General features: G+C 48.3%; 2 protein-coding genes across 3 annotated transcripts; one reads left to right on the top strand and one right to left on the bottom strand.

Annotated features, from left to right (window-relative positions):
• The first annotated feature begins 503 nt into the window (after positions 1-503).
• On the top strand, positions 504-3,727 carry fam174b (family with sequence similarity 174 member B). Of its 2 annotated transcripts, XR_016114993.1 has the most exons (4): positions 504-1,372; positions 2,216-2,347; positions 2,854-2,913; positions 2,962-3,727. XR_016114993.1 is itself a non-coding variant. In XM_088996536.1 (3 exons), the coding sequence occupies exons 1-3, from the start codon at positions 1,020-1,022 to the stop codon at positions 2,855-2,857; spliced, it is 489 nt and encodes a 162-aa protein (XP_088852662.1). In that variant the 5' UTR covers positions 509-1,019; the 3' UTR covers positions 2,858-3,727. The 2 variants fall into 2 exon arrangements, 1 of the variants encoding a protein (XP_088852662.1); XM_088996536.1 differs by having other exon boundaries at positions 509-1,372; positions 2,854-3,727.
• A 1,354-nt stretch (positions 3,728-5,081) lies between these two features.
• On the bottom strand, positions 5,082-16,790 carry phf21ab (PHD finger protein 21Ab). The gene is given in 18 exon segments (XM_088996534.1): positions 5,082-8,340; positions 9,728-9,831; positions 9,912-9,987; positions 10,204-10,359; positions 10,544-10,699; positions 10,701-10,798; positions 11,749-11,809; positions 11,999-12,078; positions 12,159-12,210; positions 12,287-12,400; positions 12,460-12,765; positions 12,842-13,078; positions 13,464-13,619; positions 14,816-14,881; positions 14,984-15,016; positions 15,724-15,813; positions 15,886-15,934; positions 16,733-16,790. Coding segments are annotated over 17 exon segments (2,349 nt in total). The 5' UTR covers positions 15,928-15,934; positions 16,733-16,790; the 3' UTR covers positions 5,082-7,818.
• Positions 16,791-21,239: the final 4,449 nt, after the last annotated feature.

The raw sequence follows: 21,239 nt of genomic DNA, 5'->3' as shown, positions 1-21,239 counted from the left end.
TGAGCAGTGGCAGCCACAAACACCAGCGTTCACTCAACCCGGAAGTAACTCAAATAGAATAGTAAAATAGATAGATAGAAAGCTCACTAGCAAGCCAATAGATAGTTAATAGCTAATACTACGACTATTATTACTACTACTACTACTACTACTACTACTAATAATAATAATAATAATAATAATAATAATAATAATAATAATAATAATAATAATAATAATAATAATAATTGGCTAGCTATCTAGCTATCTATCTGTTGGCTATCTATTGGCTGGCTAGCTAGCTCACTATCTATTTACTTCCGGGTTGAGTGAACGCTGGCGCATGTGTCTGCCGCTGCTCACCCACAGAAAAACTGATCCTGTGACTGTAAAGTGACCTTGAGAGTTTTGAAAGGCGCTTAGAAATGAAATGTATTATGATTATTATGATTATTATTATTATTATTTATTATTATTATTATTAAGGGACCGCGTCGTTAATTTTGTCTTCGGTGTGATCGAAGCTGTGACGTCAGTGGTGAATACGAAAAATCGGACACTATCCTTTTTTATATTTAAATTCAAATGATAATGTAACTTTTTTTTGTTTGGTGGCGGACCGAGTTTTAATTTGTAAGGGGATCTAAGTGACGGAAATGGTCACGTTTCTTTAAAAAGATGAAATCTTTGGTTCCGAAACTGCCGAAGGAATCGGTGACGTTGGTCGCCGACGGTGGCGATTCCGAGTGTATTTTGAAGGCGTCACTGAATGTCTACGTCACACGCGAGGAGCTAAGAGGGCGTGTCTATTGAGCGTTTCCGGAGGAGGTGGCTAATCCCAATCTCCTAATTCGACCGCAAGGGAACCGGCGACCGCTTCTCGGGATCACATTCAAATTCATATTTCAATTCATTTTAAAGATGGATTCTAGCCGAGATGTTATTTAGTGTCCCCAATTGTTTTCATTGTGTAAAATAGGGGCGAGGGAGGGGGGGGCGTCAATCCTAATAATGTGACAGCTGTCGTTGCGTATCTGAATATGAGGTTTTTTTTAAGGGGGTGTGAGGACCAAGCATCTGTTTTCCGTTTCGGCTCAATGGCGACTTTTTATTTCGCCCTTACTTTGCTGGTGGCGACGTTTTGGAGAGCCGGCGGCGAGCCACGAAGTCTGTTTTCCTCTCCGGTTTCGCTGACGAACGCGACGTCGGTGGCCGTCGGCCTCCAACCCGATGACGGCGGCCACGGCGGTCCCAACAACGGCACCGGGGCGGCGGCCGTCGGTTCTCCGACCTCGTCCGTCATGACGCCCCTGCCGACGCTCAAAGTCGTCGTCATTCTCACGTGCGCGGTGAGCGGCGCTCTCGTCACATGCCTGCTCTTCAAAGTGCTCAGGTAGTGGCATCGACGTTTGCTCTTCACTAAAAAACACCGATACGTATGTATAGTCAGAAAAAAATCCATATGTATTTTTTTAAAAAAGCATAAAAACAAAAAAAGCGAGATAGATGGATAGTGTATAGATAGCGCATAGATCGCTAATCGATAGCTAGCTACCTAGCTAGACAGCAAATACGTAGATCGATAGGGAGAAGCAGCAATAGCTATAGAGACTTTAGTTTGTATGAAAGAACCCTAAAATACACATCAATAATAGTAATAATAATAATAATAATACATTACATTTTAAGCGTTTTTCAAAGCTCTCAAGGACATTTTACAGTCACAGACAAGCATAGGTACTATAATAAATAAAATACAATCACAAATAGAATACAATAAATAAAATATTCTATTATAAACAGAAAAGAGAGAGAGAGAGCTACACAAAAAATGCAATTTTAAATAGCTATCTATCTATCTATCTACCTATCTATCTATCTATCTATCTATCTATCTATCTATCTATCTATCTATCTATCTATCTATCTATCTATCTATCTAGCGGCAGTAGCTGGCTGTTAGCTATCTATTCGCTGGCTGGCTATTAGCTATCTAATCGCTAGCTGGCTATTAGCTATCTATTCGCTAGCTGCTATGAGCTATCTATTCGCTAGCTAGCTAGCTATCTATTTGAGTCACTTCTGGGTTGAGTGAACGCTGGCGCGTGTGGCTGCCGCTACTTACCCACAGGAAAAAAAAACGGATCCTGTGACTCTAAAGTGACCTTGAAGGTTTTGAAAGGCGCTTAGAAATCACTTTATTCTTATTTTTTTTTTTTTTTGGGGGGGGGGACAGATCTGGGCGACGAATCAGGAAACCGCGCAAATATGACATCATCACGACCCCGGCGGAGCGCGTGGAGATGGCCCCCCTCAACGACGAAAACGACGACGAGGACGACTCCACTTTGTTTGACGTCAATTACAGGTTTGTGCGTGGAAACGCACCTTTTACAGTTTACCTTGGGTGGGTGGGGGACACCCTGAACCGGTTGCAAGCCAGTCGCAGGGCACACGGAGACAGACCAACATTTGGACTCACGGGGACCATTTAGAGCACAGGTGTCCAAGTCAAGGCCCGGGGGCCAAATCTGGCCCGCCACATCATTTTTGTCGGCCCACGAAGGCATATTACACTTTTGCGATTCCATGCTCATCCATCAAGCCAGCGAGTTAGCTAGCGATCAAGCTAGCCACCTGGCTTTCTTTCTATTCGGCTAGCTGTCTAATCCCTTAGTTCACAGGTGTCCAAGTGAAGTCCCGAAGGCCACATCTGGCGTCCAACGTAACACCCCCCCATCCTACCGGCGCTATTGTTCCTGCGGGTCGCTTCCTCAAGGGAACATCCGGCCGGCGTCCTGTTTGCCCCCGCCCACCTCCCCTTTTCCTGTCTTCGCTTTCAAGTGACATCCCCTATTTTCTGCTTTCTTGCAGGTGACTTTGTCGGGCCTTTTGACATTTTTGGATCCATTTATGCAGCGTCTCGTCTAGCTAGCTAGCTAGCTAGAAGGCTAGCTAGCTAGCTAGAAGGCTAGCTAGCTATATAAGACGAAGCTTCTTGGATAAGAAGCGAAACGTCCAACACCTTCCAAGAAGTACAGATGACGGCTGAAGCAACCTTTTCATCGATGGACCATTCCTGTACGACTGAGAGCTAACACAGACGTATAGCTAGCTATATAGCTAACAGATACACAGCTAGATAGCTTGCGAGCCAGCTAATAGATAGCAAATTGCTAGCTAGCTTTAAGTCATTTTCATCCAAACGTCAAGTAAATTCTGTGACCTAGCTAGCTAGAAAGCTAGCCAGCTACATAGCTAACAGATATATAATAATAATAAACATGCGACCATGCTTTTAAAAATGTTGTACGTTTTTTTATGAATATATTTTTCTTTATTCAAGACAAAACATTTATGACCGTTATTTTACATTGTTGTTTTATTTCAATTTTTTTAGACCACTTTTATTTTAGAATTTGAATTTATTATTATTTTTGGGTCATTTAGAAAAATTATTCAGAACTTTTTTATAACGATTTAAAGGACAACCGACACCCGGATAACCGCTGTCGTCATCTCAGCCAGTCTGACGATGGGTAGAAAGTTGCTTCCAGTGGTGAAAGAGAGCAATCGTCATAATAGTGGAGCAAAGCTATGGGACAAACATTCGGCTGCTGGAACAAGGAGCTAACCGGAGTTAGCGATGGCTAACCGCTGTCATTCATTCATACCCACGTTCGTAACTCTTCATCTTGAAAGTTTAAACAACGTTTTGCATGCACAACCATTAAACAATCTGCATTGACATCTTGTAGCTTATTATTTGTTATTCATGTCTTCATATGCCACATATCACGCAAGTTAATGCGATATTGCTTCTTCACGGAGCTTCATATATGCTTCATATGCCAATTTCGGCGCTTTGCTTACACGGCTCAGAATTGATACGGAAGGACTTCTTCAATCGATGGCAAACATTTATGCTTTCCTCTTCAGAACTATTTGAATCATATTCACAAGTGGATGAGTATCAAGAAAGGATCTTCTCCCAATCTGAAGCCATTCTTTTGATTCTGAGCAAGGCAGTTTGTGAAGGAGTTTCCTCCTGTGACCTCACAAATTTGGGGCGGCACTTTCTGAATCTCTCCAGTTCTGAGCTCATTTTGTTGCAGTTTTGGGCCACTTTCAGTCATTTGTATTGGTGTTTTGCATTTGACTAAAATATCCTGTGTGTTTTGGTTATTTTAGATGCTATCAAACGTTTGATGACGTCTGATGTCAGTTAGGAAAGCAAATAAAAAATGGTGTCGGTTGCTTTTAAATATTCTTATCCCCCGTGTTCTATTGTCCCAGTCAAAAACGTCTTTATCAATGTAACCTGAAAACGTTTTGAGCCATAAATCGGCTCGCACCTCACCAACACAAAATAAGTTGAGAGCATTGTCATCAAATGGTGACTAATTTGACTTGATTTGAATGTTATTGTGCCGATCAGCCATTTTAGATTCCAGTTACTTCCGGGTTGAGTGAACGCTTATCCCGTGACTACAAAGTGTCCTTTCGAGTTTTAAAAGGCGCTTATCAATGAATGTTATTATTATTATTATAACTAAAACAAAATGTAAAAAGTTCTTTTTTAAAGAAGCCGACACGAACATACCCGAAAGCGTTTCCGTGTTGATCTCCCATTGGCTAGTAGCTTCGGCTCTCTTTCGGGCGCTCAGGGAGCGCCCGGAAACTGCCGGTATGAAGCCGCAGCGCCCCCTGGCGGTGTAAAGCGCTCAGCGTCCTAAATTCCAGAGGCATCCCGTGCGGGCTGGAGTTGGACTGTATATATGTACAGTAAAGTCTCGTTATATCGATATGGGATATATCGATAGTCCCGGTTATATCGATACTATTTATATGCACGCACGGAGAAAATTACATGCAAACAGGGTCGGATATATCGATAGTCCCGGTTATATCGATATTTTTTCGGACTCCCTTGAATATCGATATAACGAGACTTTACTGTGTATATATATATATACACACATATGTATATATATAATCCATTTCATTTCTAAATGCCTTTCAAAACTCTGTCACTTTAGTCATAGGATCAGATTTTCTATATACTGCATATTGTTGTCCAGCAAAAATACAAAGACAAAAAGTGATGGTTTTGAGGATTTATTAGCAAACTGATAAAATAAATAAATAGAAATTGATCAAATGCTCCTAGTGGTGGCTGGTGCCATCCTGTAACCTAGCAACAGTATTTAGTGAAACACTGCATCATCATCATCATCATCACAAGAAGAAGAGGAGGAGGCTCAATACAGAGGTAAGAATCCCAGCAACATGGCCAACAGAAGACACGTGTGGAACGCAAGTCCCAAAAAAATAAACACATTCCTTTCCAAAATTATGAAAAAATACAAACAATTATACAAAGATTCCCCATGTACACTTGTTCTTTATTTGGAGCGCTACAATGCGTCTGAGCACATGGATTAAAAAAAAAGTGTGTAGGGGTCACGGGGTCACGTGAGGACAACACTCGAAGGCCACAGTCATGACGAGACGCTTTTTTTTCAAAAATGGACACTTGACTTTTTGAGCAACGCAGGCAAGCGTCATATGTTCTTTGGATGAATGGGCCATTTTTTAAAAATCTTTTTTGCTCCGCCCACTCAGACGACAGCTCCGCCCATTCCGAACCTACCCCCCCCCAAAAAAAAAAAATTTAAAAAAAATCCCAAAATGACCAAGATAATAAACAAAACAGGAATGCATCATGAACTTGTGTATAAAATTTGCATAAGAAGGCATGCATTGATGGGGGTGAGGCAGGGGGAGGTCACATTTATAATTACAGGCAACATCCGATTTACAACCGGTTCGATTTACGACCGGCTCAACTTACAACCAACCGTACTTATGGCCCTATTTAAAAAAAATATTCTATGCCTGGCACCGCAGCGCGCTAGCAAGCAGGCAAGGCGTACGACCATTTTGGCCAGCCAGCCAGCATCTCACGCTCGCACAGCAATCGACCGCGTGATTGCACCAGAAGGGGGAGTTTGCGAGTCATTTAGCCTCTGAGTCTCTATTCAACATTTTTAATGGATTTTGACTTACGACCGTTTTGACTTACAACCGTTTGGTCGGAACGGAACTCGGTCGTAAGTCGGATGTTACCTGAATTATTATTATTCTTTTTTTGTTATAATACTGCTCAAGTGAAAAAGTGCATCACCGCCTAGGCTTTTGTCATCGTGACTACCCGGCAGACTTGGCAACCTTTGACCCCCTCAATGAGCGAGTTGATCAGGTTAAAAAAAAAAAAAAAAAAAATTAAATAAAAATAAAATAAAAAACATTTAAGGCAGTAAAACACTGAGCGGCCAATGAGGTGAATGGGCGGGTCCACGTGTCACAGTGCAAGTCGAGACAAATCGAAGAAGGCACTCGAGGTACCTACTGGGGGAGTGAATGGGCGAGGGGGCGGGACAGCATGGGGCGGGGTTATGACTATGAGATATGTTCATTGGCTGACACGAGTCAAATGTGGACGTAAAAAAAAGAACGTAGAAAAACAAAAGAGGCACGTGAATGAGGAACAAAGCGGGAAGTGAGCGGGGGCGCCCCCTGCAGGCTCTTCTTGTGCTTCCTCCAAAGTGGGAGGAGTCAAGTGACGTCACAGAAACCAACTTGTGCTTTTTTTTGGGCGGAGGTCGCCGTTAAGTGGAAACTTTAGCTCCGCCCACCCCCGAGGGGGCGCATTTGATGCGTTTGGCAGTTGAAGATGGTGGGCTTTGGGGGGGGGGGCGGAGCTTAACACAAAAAAGCACTTATTTCCCAACACACCAGGAAGACGTGAACACATTGTCCTAAAAACAAAAAAGAAACCAAAGAAAAAAGCACATGACACGGACACACCAATGACGACTCACGACAACAACTTCGCTCTGGCTCCGCCTCCTTCCACGCCTGCCGAGATGGGTGGGCGGGGCTACAGTCTGTAGAACAGGTGCGGGGGGGCGGGATTCTTCAAACAAAGAAGTGACGGACAGGTGGCGGCACTTTTAGGGGGCGGGGGGGAGCTCCGGGCGGCCATTTTGGATCACCACGGCGATGATGTCACCGTCGTGCTCCTTCTCTAATTATAATAATAAATTTCATTTCTAAGCGCCTTTCAAAACTCTCACCTTACAGTCACAGCACAAGTTTTTCTGTGGGTGAGCAGCGGCAGCCACACGTGCCAGCGTTCACTCAACCCGGAAGTAACTCAAATATATAGAAAGCTAGCTAGCTCGCGAATAGATAGCTATTTACTAGCAAATAGCTATTTGTTCGCCAACAGATACCTAGCTAGATAGCCAGTCAGCTAGTGAATAGATAGCTAGCTAGATGGCTATATAGCTAATAGATAGCAAATAGTTAGCATGCGATTAATAGAGCCTTACTTAGTGTACCGTTCCTCTCACCGAAATGGATAAAAAAGTTCACGTTAGCAGCTAGCGCTAACGGATGCATTAACTCATTCACTGCCATTGTCAAATTTATTCTGGAATTGAAAATATGACGTTAGAACGCCATTCCCAAATGAGTTTGCGTTTTGGTTTTTCTTGCTGGGGTGCCGATAAAGCGCCGGCCGGACCTCTAGCGACGCTTCCTCCCCTTCTTTGTTTGAAGGACCTCGACGGGGGGCGGGACAGGCACACTTTGGCGAGATGGATTCAGTCTCCTTTGCGAGCGTTCCCATGACAACGTGTCTGGCGAAGTGGCCCCGCCCCCCTCGCCGCTATCTACCATCGACAACAGGCTGACGATACCACGCAAACAGACGACATTTTACACACATTGGCAACTTTTTTTCGGGTTGATGTTCGGCGGCGGCGGCGGCGCTCACTCGGCTGGCACAGAATGTCGCGAGGGTTCTGAGGTTTTGCTGTTGCTCATGTCCCGTATGTCCCTCGCCGCCGCCGCCGCAGGGTCGGCGGCGGACATTTTGTCCTCGGGGGCGTCCGCGGCGAGCAAAGGCGGAAGCTCACCCGTACCGTTGGCGGCGGCCGGCGCGGGCGCCTCCGGGGAAGCCGCCGCGCCCGTCCCGTCCCCCGCCGCCCGTACGGGAGCTTCCGTTAGAGCCCCTCCCCGCTCATCCGTGACGTTCTCGCTCCTTTGCGCCGCCGGCTCCTCCGCTCGGTCGGTCTTTGTTACTTTGTTCCCTTCGGGCGGCGTGGGGTCCATTTGGGGCGGCGCCGACTCGCTTTGGGGCGGAGCTTCCTGGACTTCCCGGACCGGTCCGTCGGAAGCAGGCGGCTTGAAGTTGAAGGCCTGGATGAGGCGCACCAGACGTTTGACTTTGTCCAGGGACGTCTGCATCTCCTTCTGGCGGGCCACGATGCCGTTCTTGCTCTCCATGCACTTCTGAGCCACACAAAATAAAATAAAAAAGTCCGCACGTCAACAAACCAACTTCACTCGCCGAAAATGTGGACTTCCTTTTTTTCTTGCACCGGGGTGCATATCAAGCTCTGGTCAGACCCGTTTTTCGGTGGGCGAGCAGCGGCAGCCGCACGCGCCAGCGTTCACTCAACCCGGAATAACTCAAATAATAATAATAATAATACATTTTATTTCAAGCGCCTTTCAAAACACCCAAGGACACTTCACAATAAAAACAATAGAACACAGCACATAACAATAAAACCATAAGTAAAATGATAAATAATAAAATAGAGAGAATTAGACATTGAAAGCAATTTTAAACAAATGGGTTTTGAGATGAGCCTTGAAAATAGGGAGGGAGTCAATATTACGGATGTTGGGTGGGAGTGAATTCCAGAGTTTGGGAGCAGAGCGGCTGAAAGCTCTGCATCCCATCGTGGTGAGACGGGCAGAGGGCACATAGAGGTGAAGGGAGGATGAGGATCTGAGGGACCGAGAGGGAACAGAGATTTGAAGCAGGTCAGAAAGATAGGGAGGAGCAAGGTTATGGATGGCTTTGAAAGTAAACAGAAGTATTTTGAATTCGATACGATGTTTAACCGGTAGCCAGTGGAGTTGCTGGAGTACAGGGGTGATGTGGTGATGTACAATAGATCAAGTTAGCTAGCTAGCTCGCTAGGTAATAATAATACATTGTATTTCTAATCGCTTTTCAAAAACTCTCAAGGTCACTTTACACAGCATCAGTTTTTCTGCGGGTGAGCAGCGGCAACCACACGCGCCGACGTTCACTCAGCCCGGATAGAGAGCTAGCTGGCTAGCCAATCGTTAGCCAACAGATAGCTAGCTAGATAGCCACATAGCTAATAGATAACAAACAGCTAGCAAATGATAATAATAATACTAACTCTACTGGATAGAGAGCTAGCCAGCTAGCTAAAAATAGCTAGCTAGATAGCTAATAGGTATCGCCGTGATAGCACTCGCTATTTGTGTTGACTACTTTGTGGACAATGATTCTTTTTTTCCAAAGTTGGGTCGGCTAGCTAGCAAACGAGCAAGCTGACCGTTCGCTAGCTCGCTCGTTCTCTAGCTAGCTAAATAGGAAACATGGAATTTCAAAAGTTTGATTTGCTTTTGCGGGCCGAATAAAATGAAACGGCGGGCCGAATTTGGCCCTCACGCCTTGACTTGGCCACCCGTGGTCTACGAGCTAACCTTTAACGGGCCTATTAGCACTACCCGTGACGAGTTGCGCAAGCATAATCGCCCCCTCCATTTGATTAGCAGTAGTGTAGTTTTCAGCCGACTAGTAGGACAAAACGGACCGATCGATCGATCGATCGATCAATCAATGAAGGTTTACCGTGATGGAGTTGCTGAGCTGCTTGACTCGCTGCTCCAGCTGCTCGCGCTCCAGCCGCAGTTCTGCGCTCCACTTCATCAGCTTCTGCTTCTCTTCTTCTTTCGCTGCGCAAAACGAGCGGCAATGAGATGAGCTAGCCGTAGCCTAGCCTAGCGCCGCGCGAGGATTCGGGGTCGGAGGTCACCTTCTTTGTAGGCGATGTAGGAGTGGACGATGGCCAGCGTCCCGGGCCACGGAACGGCTTCGTCTTTCTTGAGGATCTGCCGAGAGAAGCTGGCATTGGTCAGGTCAGAGGGGGCGGGGTTTGCGCACGGACGGGGGCGGGGTTTGCGGATGGAAGCGGGCGGATGGGCGGCGACAAACGGTACAAGCGTGCGGCGTGGATGCTTACAAAGGGTTGAACAGGCCTAAAAAAGGGGGTGTGGCGTGGCGGGGGGGTCAGAGGTCACGGGGTCAGAGGGGGGGGGGGGCGTTACCTGATCTTGGCATTTGGGACAGATCCACATGCCTTTAGGAATGCTTTTCAGGGGCGGTTCCAGGCAGTCCAGGTGATAAACACGAGAACACGTGTCGCACATGAGCAACTGGCCACTGCGTCTGCACACAGTGCAGAAGTCCTCATGGATGTCGCCCTGCGGGCAAGAATTGGACCAATCAGTCGCCCCCCTCGCCCGCCCGTCGAGCTTTTAGTCAGGGAGGGGCGCGCCGATTTCATTTTGGCCGACGGGCTGTTCACTTTGTAAGACGATCTGATGATGACATGTGGGCGGATGATTGACAAGACGAGCGAGACCCCGCCCCCCCGCGGTTACTTACGTCCCCGGAGGCGGGGCTGGGCAGGGGGAGGGGGTGGGCGGGGCTGGAGGGGGAGGTCGGGGTGAGGCAGCCCAATTCCGGGACGCCGACGTATTTGGGTGGGCGACCTGGGTGGAATGAGACAGACGACAAAGACCGACAAAAAAAAAAACAACAAAAAGAAAAAAGAAAACACAAAAAGATGGAGGAGGAGGGGGGTGGGGGGAGAACAACAACAATCTGCGTGACATACCTTGGAAAGGGAGTCGTCGTTGGCTAGCGTGAGGGGTGGGAGGGGAAAGGGGGCGGGAGGAGGAGGAAGGGGGAGGAGTCAGAAGCACAGACAGTGTTAGTGCGCGCGGCGCCGTCATGCGAGAAAGAAGAGAAAGAAGATCCTCAAGGGGGTGGGGGGCGGGGCATCGAACCTGCTAGCGGGAAAGCTACGCTACGTGGACGCGCGATCCATCTTTTCGCCGGGCGATTGCACGCATTTGGACCGTTAAGCCCCTCCCCCTCCCCTCGCCGGGGGCTTCCGAAGCGGGTTAGTAGTGAAAAGGGAGTGAAACTGCTAGCGTGTTAAGAGACACGGGAGGGTGGGGGAGGGGTGGGACCCGCCGTTAGCGCCGACGCCATATCATAATACGACATTTCATTTCTAAGCCCATCAACACACGCCTTCAGCCCGGAAGTAACTCAAATAGATAGAAAGCTAGCTAATAGGTAGCCAGCTAGATAGCTTGCCAGATAAATCGCTAATAGATAGCTAATATATAACCAGCAAAACAGATGATAGCAAATAGATAGCTAATAGCTAGCCAACTAGATAGCTAGCCAGAAAAATAGCTAATAGTTAGATAGCTAATATATAGCCAGCTAGACAGATAATAGATCGCAAATAGATGGCTAATAGCTCGCCAGATAAATCGCTAATAGATAGCTAGCTAATATATGCAAATTTCCCCATTGTGGGACGAATAAAGGTTTTCTGATATAGCCAGCTAGACAGATAATACATGGCAAATAGATAGATAGCTAATAGCTAGCCAGAAAAAGAGCTAATAACTAGCTAGATAGATGATAGCAAATAGATAGCTAGCTAGTTGGACGGTCGAATTTTGAGGTTAGAAGACGGAGGGCAGCGTCGGTCAGTAGATCGGTCAGTCGGTGGGTCACGCACGCACTTTGCGGCGGGGGCGGATCGGTCGCCGCGGCCAGAGTATACCGACCTCTCTTCCGGGTCCCAAGGTGCAAAGGGCTGTTCAGGTAACTCACGGCGCTCTTTTTCCTCTGAAACGCACAAACAAAAGGGCAAAAGCGTGAGGTGACAATGGCAATTTTGGGACCTGTCGCCCCCCCCAAAAAAAAAATATATATATATATATATATATATATATATATATATATATATATATATATATATATATAATAAAATAAACAGGAAAAGCGGTGCCTTTTGACGGACGGACGGGAATTTACCTCGGGCTCAAACACGGCGCCGCTGTAAACGGGGTTGGCCGTCGTCCTCCTTTTCCTTTCCTGACGTTTGTTCTGAATCTCTGCCAAGAGTCGCCACGCGTGACAAAATGGCGGCCGCCGAGCGCCCACATGGCCAAAGACGGTGGGGGCGGAGTCTCACCTTCCAAGTGGTCGTGCGTGACGAGGCCCAAAGACACCATGAAGGCCACTTTCTACAAGCACAAATCCCGCAAATGAGAGCGGCGGCGATGGCGGCGCGTCGCCACGGCGATGCCTCGGCTCGCCTACCTCCGGGCTCTCCTCCTTTTTGGGCACGGGGGGCGGAGACGGGGGCGGAGTCGACGACGAGGGGAGCCCGCCGGCTAGCTTGCGTTCGGCTCCGCCCGCCGATTTAACGGGCCGCTGGGAGAAAACGGCCAGAGGTCACGTGACGCGGCCAAGGGGGCGCGGCTCGACCTTACCTCGGGCTCGGCGGTCACGGCGCCGATCTGGAGGGGCCGGGCGGGGGCGGCGACGAGGGCGGGGTCGGGCGCCCGGGCGGGGCCGGCGAGGCAGGCGGGGGCGATGACGATGCCCGTCAAAGGGGCGGAGCCCGTCTTGACGCAAGGCTGCCCGTTGACGATGCGCAGCTGGTGGATGGGCGCCGCCGACGAAAGCGACGGCGACAGCATGACGGGCCTCTGCAGGAGCTGCGGCGCCGCCATCATGGGCGGCGGAGGGGCGGGGGCGATGGGGACGTTGGCGGGCAGGGCGGACTTCGGGCGGACCTAAGGGGGACAAACGGGGCGAGGCGGGTCCAGGTCACGCCGTTTGTCGCCGACGACAAACGGCGGATCCTCGTACCAACACGGCGTTTTTGGAAAGCAGCCTGAGCGGCTCCAAACTGTGAGCGCCGAGCTTGGCCGCCACCTGCAGGTTGACGGGCGCGTTGTGGGCGTCGCCCTTGGAGAGGGCGGCGGTCACCATGGTGACGGTGGCCGGGCGTTGAGGCAGGATGGAAGCGGGAAGGGAAGGCGCGCCGGCCGCTTTCAGCACCAGCGGTAACGTCTTGGCGGTGAGGACCGGCGTCACCGTTAGCGTCTGCCGCAGTCGCGCAAACAAATCAAACTTGGCTGGGGGTCGATCATCATCTAGCTAGCTGGCTGTTAGCTATACAGCTAGTTAGCCAGCTATTTGAGTCAGGAAATATACTAGCTAGCTAGTCTGTGTACGTACAGTAAAGTCTCGTTATATCTCAGGAGTGAGAAAAAAAAATGGATCTAACCGGACTATCGATATATCCGATCGTGCGGCATGTACATTTTCTCCTTGCGTTCATAGAAATAGTATCGTAATAAGCAGTACTATCCATATAACCAGACTTTACTGTATGTATACACACACATACATATAGATATACATACACACACATATCCACATTCACACACACACATATGTATCTTTTTTTTTTATGTGTGTTTGTTACCTGCTGCAGGGCGGCAGGAATCTGTTGGCTCTGCATCAGGTTGGCGGGCTTGTTGACATCGCCCCCTACAGGAGGCGCGTGGACCTGCAGCTGCACTTTGCTTTCCGGTTCTTGCTTGACCAGCAGTTCTTTCCTCAGCTGCTCCACCACCTTTTTCTGTCGGTGGAAAACGCACAAGTCGTCACGCTAAATATTCTCGCCCGTTCGGAAATTATTGGATTGTAGTTTTTTTGTTTTTCTGTTATTAGGAGCCACCCGGTATGGAGTGTGTTCTTCAGACGCAATGTTAGCGCGACCTTTTCAGGCAATTTCCACGTTGCGTTGGTCTCCGAGGGAACCAGCGACAAACTCAAAGAGCCCAAAATCTTTTTCAAGGACGGCGATACCTCCACTTACGAACGCCTTGGCTAACGAACTTTTCGCCTTACGAACGTTAAATTCACGCAAATTTAATCTTGGCACACCAACTGGTTTTCGCGATACACACGGAGCGCCACAATGAGTGATGCGTCGTTCGTGATCGAGGCCGTTCTCCTAACAAGAAAATGGCAGCAGACATTTTTTTTGCCGCACGTGATTGGTCAAGAACGCAGCAGTGAAGGGGGGGGGGGGGGGGGGGGTGTTACAGAAATACAGAGCTGCAAACATTAAATAGATAGGCAGACGACAGACAGAGAGCAATAAAATGGATAGAAAACAGTGAAATTTGGACTCGTTTCAAAGGCAGAGTGTAGACTGCAAGGTTAAAATATCCCATCAGCCAGGCTCCACAAATAACCCGCACAAAAACCCATCTGTACACTTGATGAAAAAGCTATCAACCCAGCTAAACAGAACACAATTGATGAGGAACCAGGTACAATTATGGCAAAGAAAGCACGTCAACTTCACTCGGATATCGTCCAAAGCAACCTGGAAGTTCGTCATCCATTGATGATTTCAAGGCTAGCCACGGATGGTTCGAGAACTTGAAGCGTCGTACAGGGATTCATAGTGTCATTCGTCATGGTGAGGCAGCCAGTTCTGACGAGAAAGCTGCCAAAGCTTACAAGAAATCATTCCTCAAGATGGCCACTCCATTCCATCAAGCCATCACCGACCATCACAAAGGTCAATAAAACGACTTTCTTATACAGTACAGTTTATTTCTTTAATTACAATACAATAACACATTTATTATTCATAAAATAAGGTCTATTTAGTGTACTTTCAAGGCTTAGAAAATTAGAAAGTAGAAAATGATGTTTGATGTGGACCTGGGAACGGATTATTCTCATTTGAATGGTTTCCTGTGGGTAATTAATGTTTGGGATACACACTTTTCACCTTACACACTCTGTCTGGGAACCAACCTGCTTCTCGCTCAGCGCCGTGATCTTTGCTTGGAGTTCATGGAGTTGCTTCTTCAGATCTGCGTTCTGCGGAAGAACACGGGAGGAGGGCGGGATTATTATTATTATTATTATTATTATTATTTTTGAAACTTTGGGTCACATGATGGCTTCTTCTGGTGACCTTACCTGAGGGTCCCGCTTCATCTGGGCCACCAGTTTCTGCGGACGACAAAACACACCGTCAGCGAGCGCTCCTGAGACCGAGTGCAATGGTGACCGATATTGACGCCCGATGGGGTCAAAGGTCACGGGCCTTCAGTGATGCTTTTTGGCCTTTTCCCGCTTCGTGCGTTCAATCTTTCACTGGCTATTGAGCACCGAGGAGTATTAAAATACGGTAGCATCTTGTGAGTTAGAATGTATCATGTATCAAATCATAGTTCACCATTGGAATGAATAGAAATGTGATTAATCTGTTCCAGCTGCCACCCCTCGCCCCCCCCAAAAAAAAAAAGTAAAACACATCCTTTCATCACTTTGATGCTGTGAAAGGCCAATTTCTCCTCTGCAAGACGAATAAAGGTATATCCAATCCAACTATTTATTTATTTATATATATATATATATTTGTATTTATTTATTTCTATATTTTATTTTGGTTTGTTTATTTTTAAGACAGACTTCACGACAGCAGTCTGGTACCATACATAAAACCTGTCCGCTTCTCAAAAAGTTCCCAAACTACCAACAGAACTTGTTTTCCTTTGCGCTTTCCCCTTCGTTCCCTTCCCTTTTTTTTGGCCAAGCTTTTACGTGGGATGCCCTTCCTGACACAACCCTCTGTATTTATCCGGGCTTGGGACTGCCAGCAGAACAAAGGCAACGAATATGGCAACAATCAACAGCGAGGGAGGCGGGATCATCACCTGATGGATCTGGATCTCCACCTTCAAAGCCTCCTGCAACGTCTGTAATTCCATCATTGACGCAGTCAGTCTTTCAGCTGATGGATCAGCCTGGAAGCGGGAAAAGGGAGCAACGGTTTGAAAGGGGGCGCCGCCAAAATAAAAGGATTGACGCGACGCTACCTGAACGCCGTCTCCGGTGGGAAAAGCATCCAACTGAAGCATGAACGTGCTGCTGGGAGAAACACATCATGGTTGACACTCAACAAGTCCAGCCAAATACTGCAACACATTTCACCTCTCGCGCAACAACTTTTCATTTCTAAGCGCCTTTCAAAACTCTCAAGGTCACTTTACAGTCACAGGTTCAGTTTTTCTGTGGGTGAGCAGCGGCAAGTAAGTCACTCAACCCGCAAGTAACTCAAATAGATTAAAAAAAACTAGCTAGCTAGCCACTAGATAGCTAATAGATAGCCAGCCTGCTAGCTAACAGATAGCCAGCTAACCAATAGACACCCAGCCAGCTAGTCAAAATAATAATAATCCATTTTATTTCAAGCGCCTTTCAAAGCTCTCAAAGACACTTTACAGTCACCTATAGCTATCAAAGTGGCTAGCGACCTAGCTAGCTATCTGTTGGTTATATATTAGCTATCTACGAGCTAGCTTTCTATCTGTGTATTTAATAGCGACTCAGTTTATTAGCTAACTATCTAGCTAGCAGCTATATAATAATAAAAAAAATAATACATTTTATTTCAAGCGTCTTTCAAAGCTCTCAGGGACACTTTACAGTCACAGACAAGCATAGCTATCGAGGTGGCTAGCTATCTGGCTAGATATTTGTTGGCTAGCTAGCTTTGTGTCTATTTACTTCCGGGTTGCGTGAACACTGGCGCGTGTGGCTACCGCTGCTCACCCACAGAAAAACTTATCGTGTGACTGTAAAGCGACCTTGAGAATTTTGAAAGGTGCCTATCAATGAAATGTATTGTTATTATTATTAAATATGGACTAAATGGGGACTCACCACCCGGCTGTGGGACTGGACTCCGCCCCTCTGCCTTGCCCTGCACAAAGGGTGCACATAGCGGCCATTTATAGACATCAACATCTTACAAATGAATCGTCAATACACTTGCAGGTGGTAGGAACGCACTCCAGCCAGTCAAATCCGTGACTGAACAATACAGTCGAACGCTTTAGTTTACCAACTTTTCGCCTTACGCACATTAAATTCGCCAGAATATCATATCTTGGCATACCAACTAGTTTTCGGCGGATGAACACCAAACCACACGGTCCAACAGCGCCACGGTGGACTGGTTTTCCACACCTCCTCTGAGTGCAGACGTGGTTTGCTATCAAGTGGAGTACTTTTGCTATTACGGGACCGAAAAAGACTCCATCACAGGCTACTGTTAAACCGAAGAGGAAACAAAACTAAATTACGGTCAAGCAGAAGAAGATCATCAAAAAACACCAACGAGGTTTATGTGACTAAGCTGTCACAGTACCATTACGCTAAGTCGACCGTTGCTACCATCCATTGACAACTACCATCACAAAGGTAAATAAACCGACTTTATTACACAGGACATTTTCTTTAACTAACTTTTCGCCTTACACACACTTTCTGGGAATCAATTAAGTTAATAAGCTCAAGCATCACTGTCATCGATGATTCATACAGATGTCAGATCAAACGCTTTAAAAAAACTGCATCGAAAATGACATCCACAAATATGCTTCAACTTGTTGAGGCATATTAATCATGTTTGAGCTGCTCGCCAACTTCATTAGTGACAAAGGGTATGATGTGCTACAGTTGTACAGTACAGTTATTAATTAGCATTGTTTTGTAACAGCACCATAAGGTACCGTAAAAGCTTTCCGTTCTATTTTAGTGACGTCGGTTGCAAAGAGGAGACGCAGTGACGTCACGAGCAGAATTGTTTCACTCCTCTTGGATCAAAAAAAAAAAATAATAATAAGTCGGTTCTTTCCACTTTCGGAGTAACTGGCGAGTAAAACGTGCCCACTGAAGGCTTGCCAAGTTGAAAAGTTGCAAAAGCGACACTCGTGAACGCGAAGGGCGCGCAGGTGAGCGGCGGTCGGTCGCCTCCGGTCGCCGCCGGGCTAATCGGCGTCATTGTAGCCGGGATGGGACGTCAGGTCGGCGGGACCGCGAGGACGGCCCGCCGACACCGACCACGTTAAAAATGGACGTTTCACTTTGTGCTCCGAGCACTCGAGTCAAGTGCTCCAATAAATGTTTTATAAGCGACTCCGTTTTATAAGCGACGCCGGATGCTCCAACTCGGCTTCGGAAGCGGCCCGGGCCACCGCCGCGAGCGACGTCGGTTCCGGCGGGGGTTCCTCGGAGCCTCACCGGTTCCGAAAGGTCCAAAGCGACGGTGGCGCCCGACGGTCGGAGAACAAGTGAACGTTCACGTTAGCTCGCTCGCTCGCTAGCTAGCGAAGGCTAGCGCCGCGTTAGCCTGGCAAGCTAACGCGGCTAAGTTCTCCCGAAAGGTGAAGAAGAGGCGACGGGAGAGCGGAGGGGGGAGGCCGGCCAGGCCGGCCGGGCGGCCGGAGCGCCCTCCGAAGCCCACCCGAGACCGCGACCGCCGACGGGCGGCGGGAGGGCGCCTCCGAGGCCGCAGAAAGGCGGCCCCCTCCGCCGGCCGCGGAGGTGCGAGCGAAGGCTACGGAGGCTACGGAGCCGCCCGCCTCTGGCTGTCCAACTTGTGTCGGCCTCTTCCTCGTCGTCCTCGTCCGCAAAAACTCCGACAAGAAGCCGCAAAGAGGCAGCAAAGAGCCCGACGAGGCCTCCCCCAAAAGAGCCCGCAGGCCGCAGGCGAGCACGGGACGCGCTTCAACTCAACTCGGGGCGAGCGAGGTCGACATTAAAGTTAGCAACATTTGAAAGCTCGACGTGCACTTACTCAGCAGCGGTCCTCCTCCAGATTAATTCGAGATAGATCCCCGAGTAGCCGATCGGCGATGGAACAAGAGCCCGCAAAGAGTCCCGCTCGCTCCTTCCGCGGCGCCTTGACTCGGTTGCTCAATTTTGGACGTAGTTTGAAGCAAATTGCTAAGAAAAGACACAAACTGAAGCTACAAAACAAGAACTCTTGTTCAATCTCATTCAGCTCAGCCTGCGCGCAGCTCGTATCGCTCCGCCGCGGAGCTACGCGAAGGCCCGACCAAAACTACTTGTCCGTCCCCGTCAAGTCGCTTTGGGTCGCCCCGAACCGTCGACGTCGGCGACGCCGTTGCCGAAAGTGCGTCGGACGGCGCCGATCGGCCCGACCGGGACGCGAAAAGACGTCTTCCCGAGCGGACTAGTTTTTTTGTGTCGGTGCGGCGAATTTATTTCACTTTGCCTAAGGAACGGCGGTGCTGCGACTCCCATTGCCTAGGGAAAAGACCCGGATGTAAACTCAGCGAAACTACCGAAAGTGCTCGCGAACGCGCGAGCGTTTCCACGTCCGCGCGCGCGTCCGACCCCACTCTTTATATCGATTGAACTATTGGCGCGGATCATCTGCATATCGATCGATCGTGGTTTGTGATCGATTTGGAAATCGTCTAGGCGCTTGTCGCCTCGTGTGCTTCAAACACTTGGGAAGAAGTCGGCCGCTTACGAGAATCGTTCGTCATGACGCCGTCGATATTTTTGACGGGATTTGACTCACGTTTGTTCTTCTCCATCTTTTCCAGCAGGGGTCGCGAGAGCGTTCCATTTTTTTCATCGCGTTTCAGCAAGGAGAGGCTCGCCCGCCTGCCTTCGCTGGAGCAGCTTGTCCCAACCGCGTCTGTGGTCCTCGAGCACTTGCTGAATGTTTCCGGATTGCTTTTTCGACTTGTTCAAAAATACTTTCAAAAACTCACAAATTCTACCCTCTCCTCTTTCATCTAGAATTGCTTCATGTCACAAAGAGCGTACAGCAAGTGCTGAAGAACGAATGACTCCATGTATTAAGAGTACAGTATGTACTTTCCATGTACAGGCATGGGCGTATTTTGTTCAATAAAAACAAAACATGTTCACCCCCTGGCTCGTTCTACACGTATTTCCACAAATGACCTTTAGAGGGTGCTGTTTCACTTGCATTCAATTTGTATCGTACGTTTTGCAATTTTGGGCTGCTTTGAAATGGCGCAAATATGCAAATGACAACAACTTGGCGGCGTATAGACAAACACGTTCCTCTTTGTGCCGTCGTGACGTCACAAGTGGGGTAAGCAGATTCATTTCAAGAATTACTTTTTATTTTTGTACCCTTGACACTATTTTTCACTCCGATTTGATGTTTACTGTAAAATATCTAGCGACCTAGCTAGCTAGCTAGCTATATTCTATGTACAGGTATTAGCTATTTAACTGGCTGGCTATTTTTTGGAACATGTCACACTTTATTTTTCACTTCAATTTAATGTTTACTGTAAAATATCTAGCTGGCTATCTGGCTCGCTACCTAGCTAGTTGCTATCTATTAGCTATCGAGCTGGCTGGCTAGCTATTAGCTATGTAGCTCACTTTCTATCTATATCAGCAGGCGTCGGAAGGCGCTCCTGAAGGCGGGGTTGCAGAGGACGTAGCAGGCGGGGTCCACGGCGCTGTTGACGTAAACCAGCCCGAGGCCCGCCTGCCACAGGAAGTCGTGGACGCGCACCTGACAGAAGGCCGCCGGCGGCGCCCGGGTCAGGACGAAGGTCGGCGGGACGGTCAGGATGGTGCGGGTCACCCTCCTCTCCCGGGCGGCTACCCGACGGCGGCGCGGGGGAGCCGGACGAGGCCGCCCGGTAACGGCGAGAGCGAGCCGAGGCGTCGTCGCCGTGGTTTTGGCCGCCGCAGGACGGGGGCGGCGAGAAGGCGGTCAGCTGGGACCGGCAGCTTCCGACGGACGACGCGCCGCTCCGCCGAAATCCCCCGGCGCTCACGCGGCGCCGGCCGCCACGTGCCCGTACAGGCCCGCCGCGGCCAGGCCGGGGAGGAAGAAGGCGGGGCTGGCCAGCTAGGCCGTTAGCTAACTAGCTAGATAGCAATATAGCTAATAAATAGCCAGCTACATAGCTAGCCGGTTTTAAATGGGTTGTTACTTGTAGTTGAATGGTTCTCATTACATCATGTAAGCTTTCTAGCTATCTAGCTGGCTACCGAGATAGCCATCTATTTTCTGTCTATTAGCTATCTGGCGTTCACTCAACCCAGAACTCAAATAGATAGAAAGCTAGCTAACAGATATCTAATAGATAGCCAGCCAGTTAGCTAATTAGCTAGATTGCAATATAGCTAATAAATAGCCAGCTACATAGCTAGCCAGACAGATAGCAAATGGATACCAAAAAGATAGCTAATACGAGAAAGAGAGAGAGATAACTGCTAACCAATTCTATCTTTGTCATTAACTTATTCACTGCCAGATGATGTGCAAAAATGTTTGCACTCCAGTGCCAGGGCTTTTGATTAACGGGGACGGGAAAAATAAAAATGACGTGACAATCATCCGTCCATCATAATGGAGGCA

This window comes from Hippocampus bargibanti, linkage group LG05, assembly GCF_051943395.1.
Source record: "Hippocampus bargibanti isolate YZ-2025 linkage group LG05, ASM5194339v1, whole genome shotgun sequence".
Classification (NCBI taxonomy): domain Eukaryota; kingdom Metazoa; phylum Chordata; class Actinopteri; order Syngnathiformes; family Syngnathidae; genus Hippocampus; species Hippocampus bargibanti.
The sequence above is the reverse complement of the archived record's forward strand: the minus strand, read 5'-3'. Positions and strand labels throughout refer to the sequence as shown.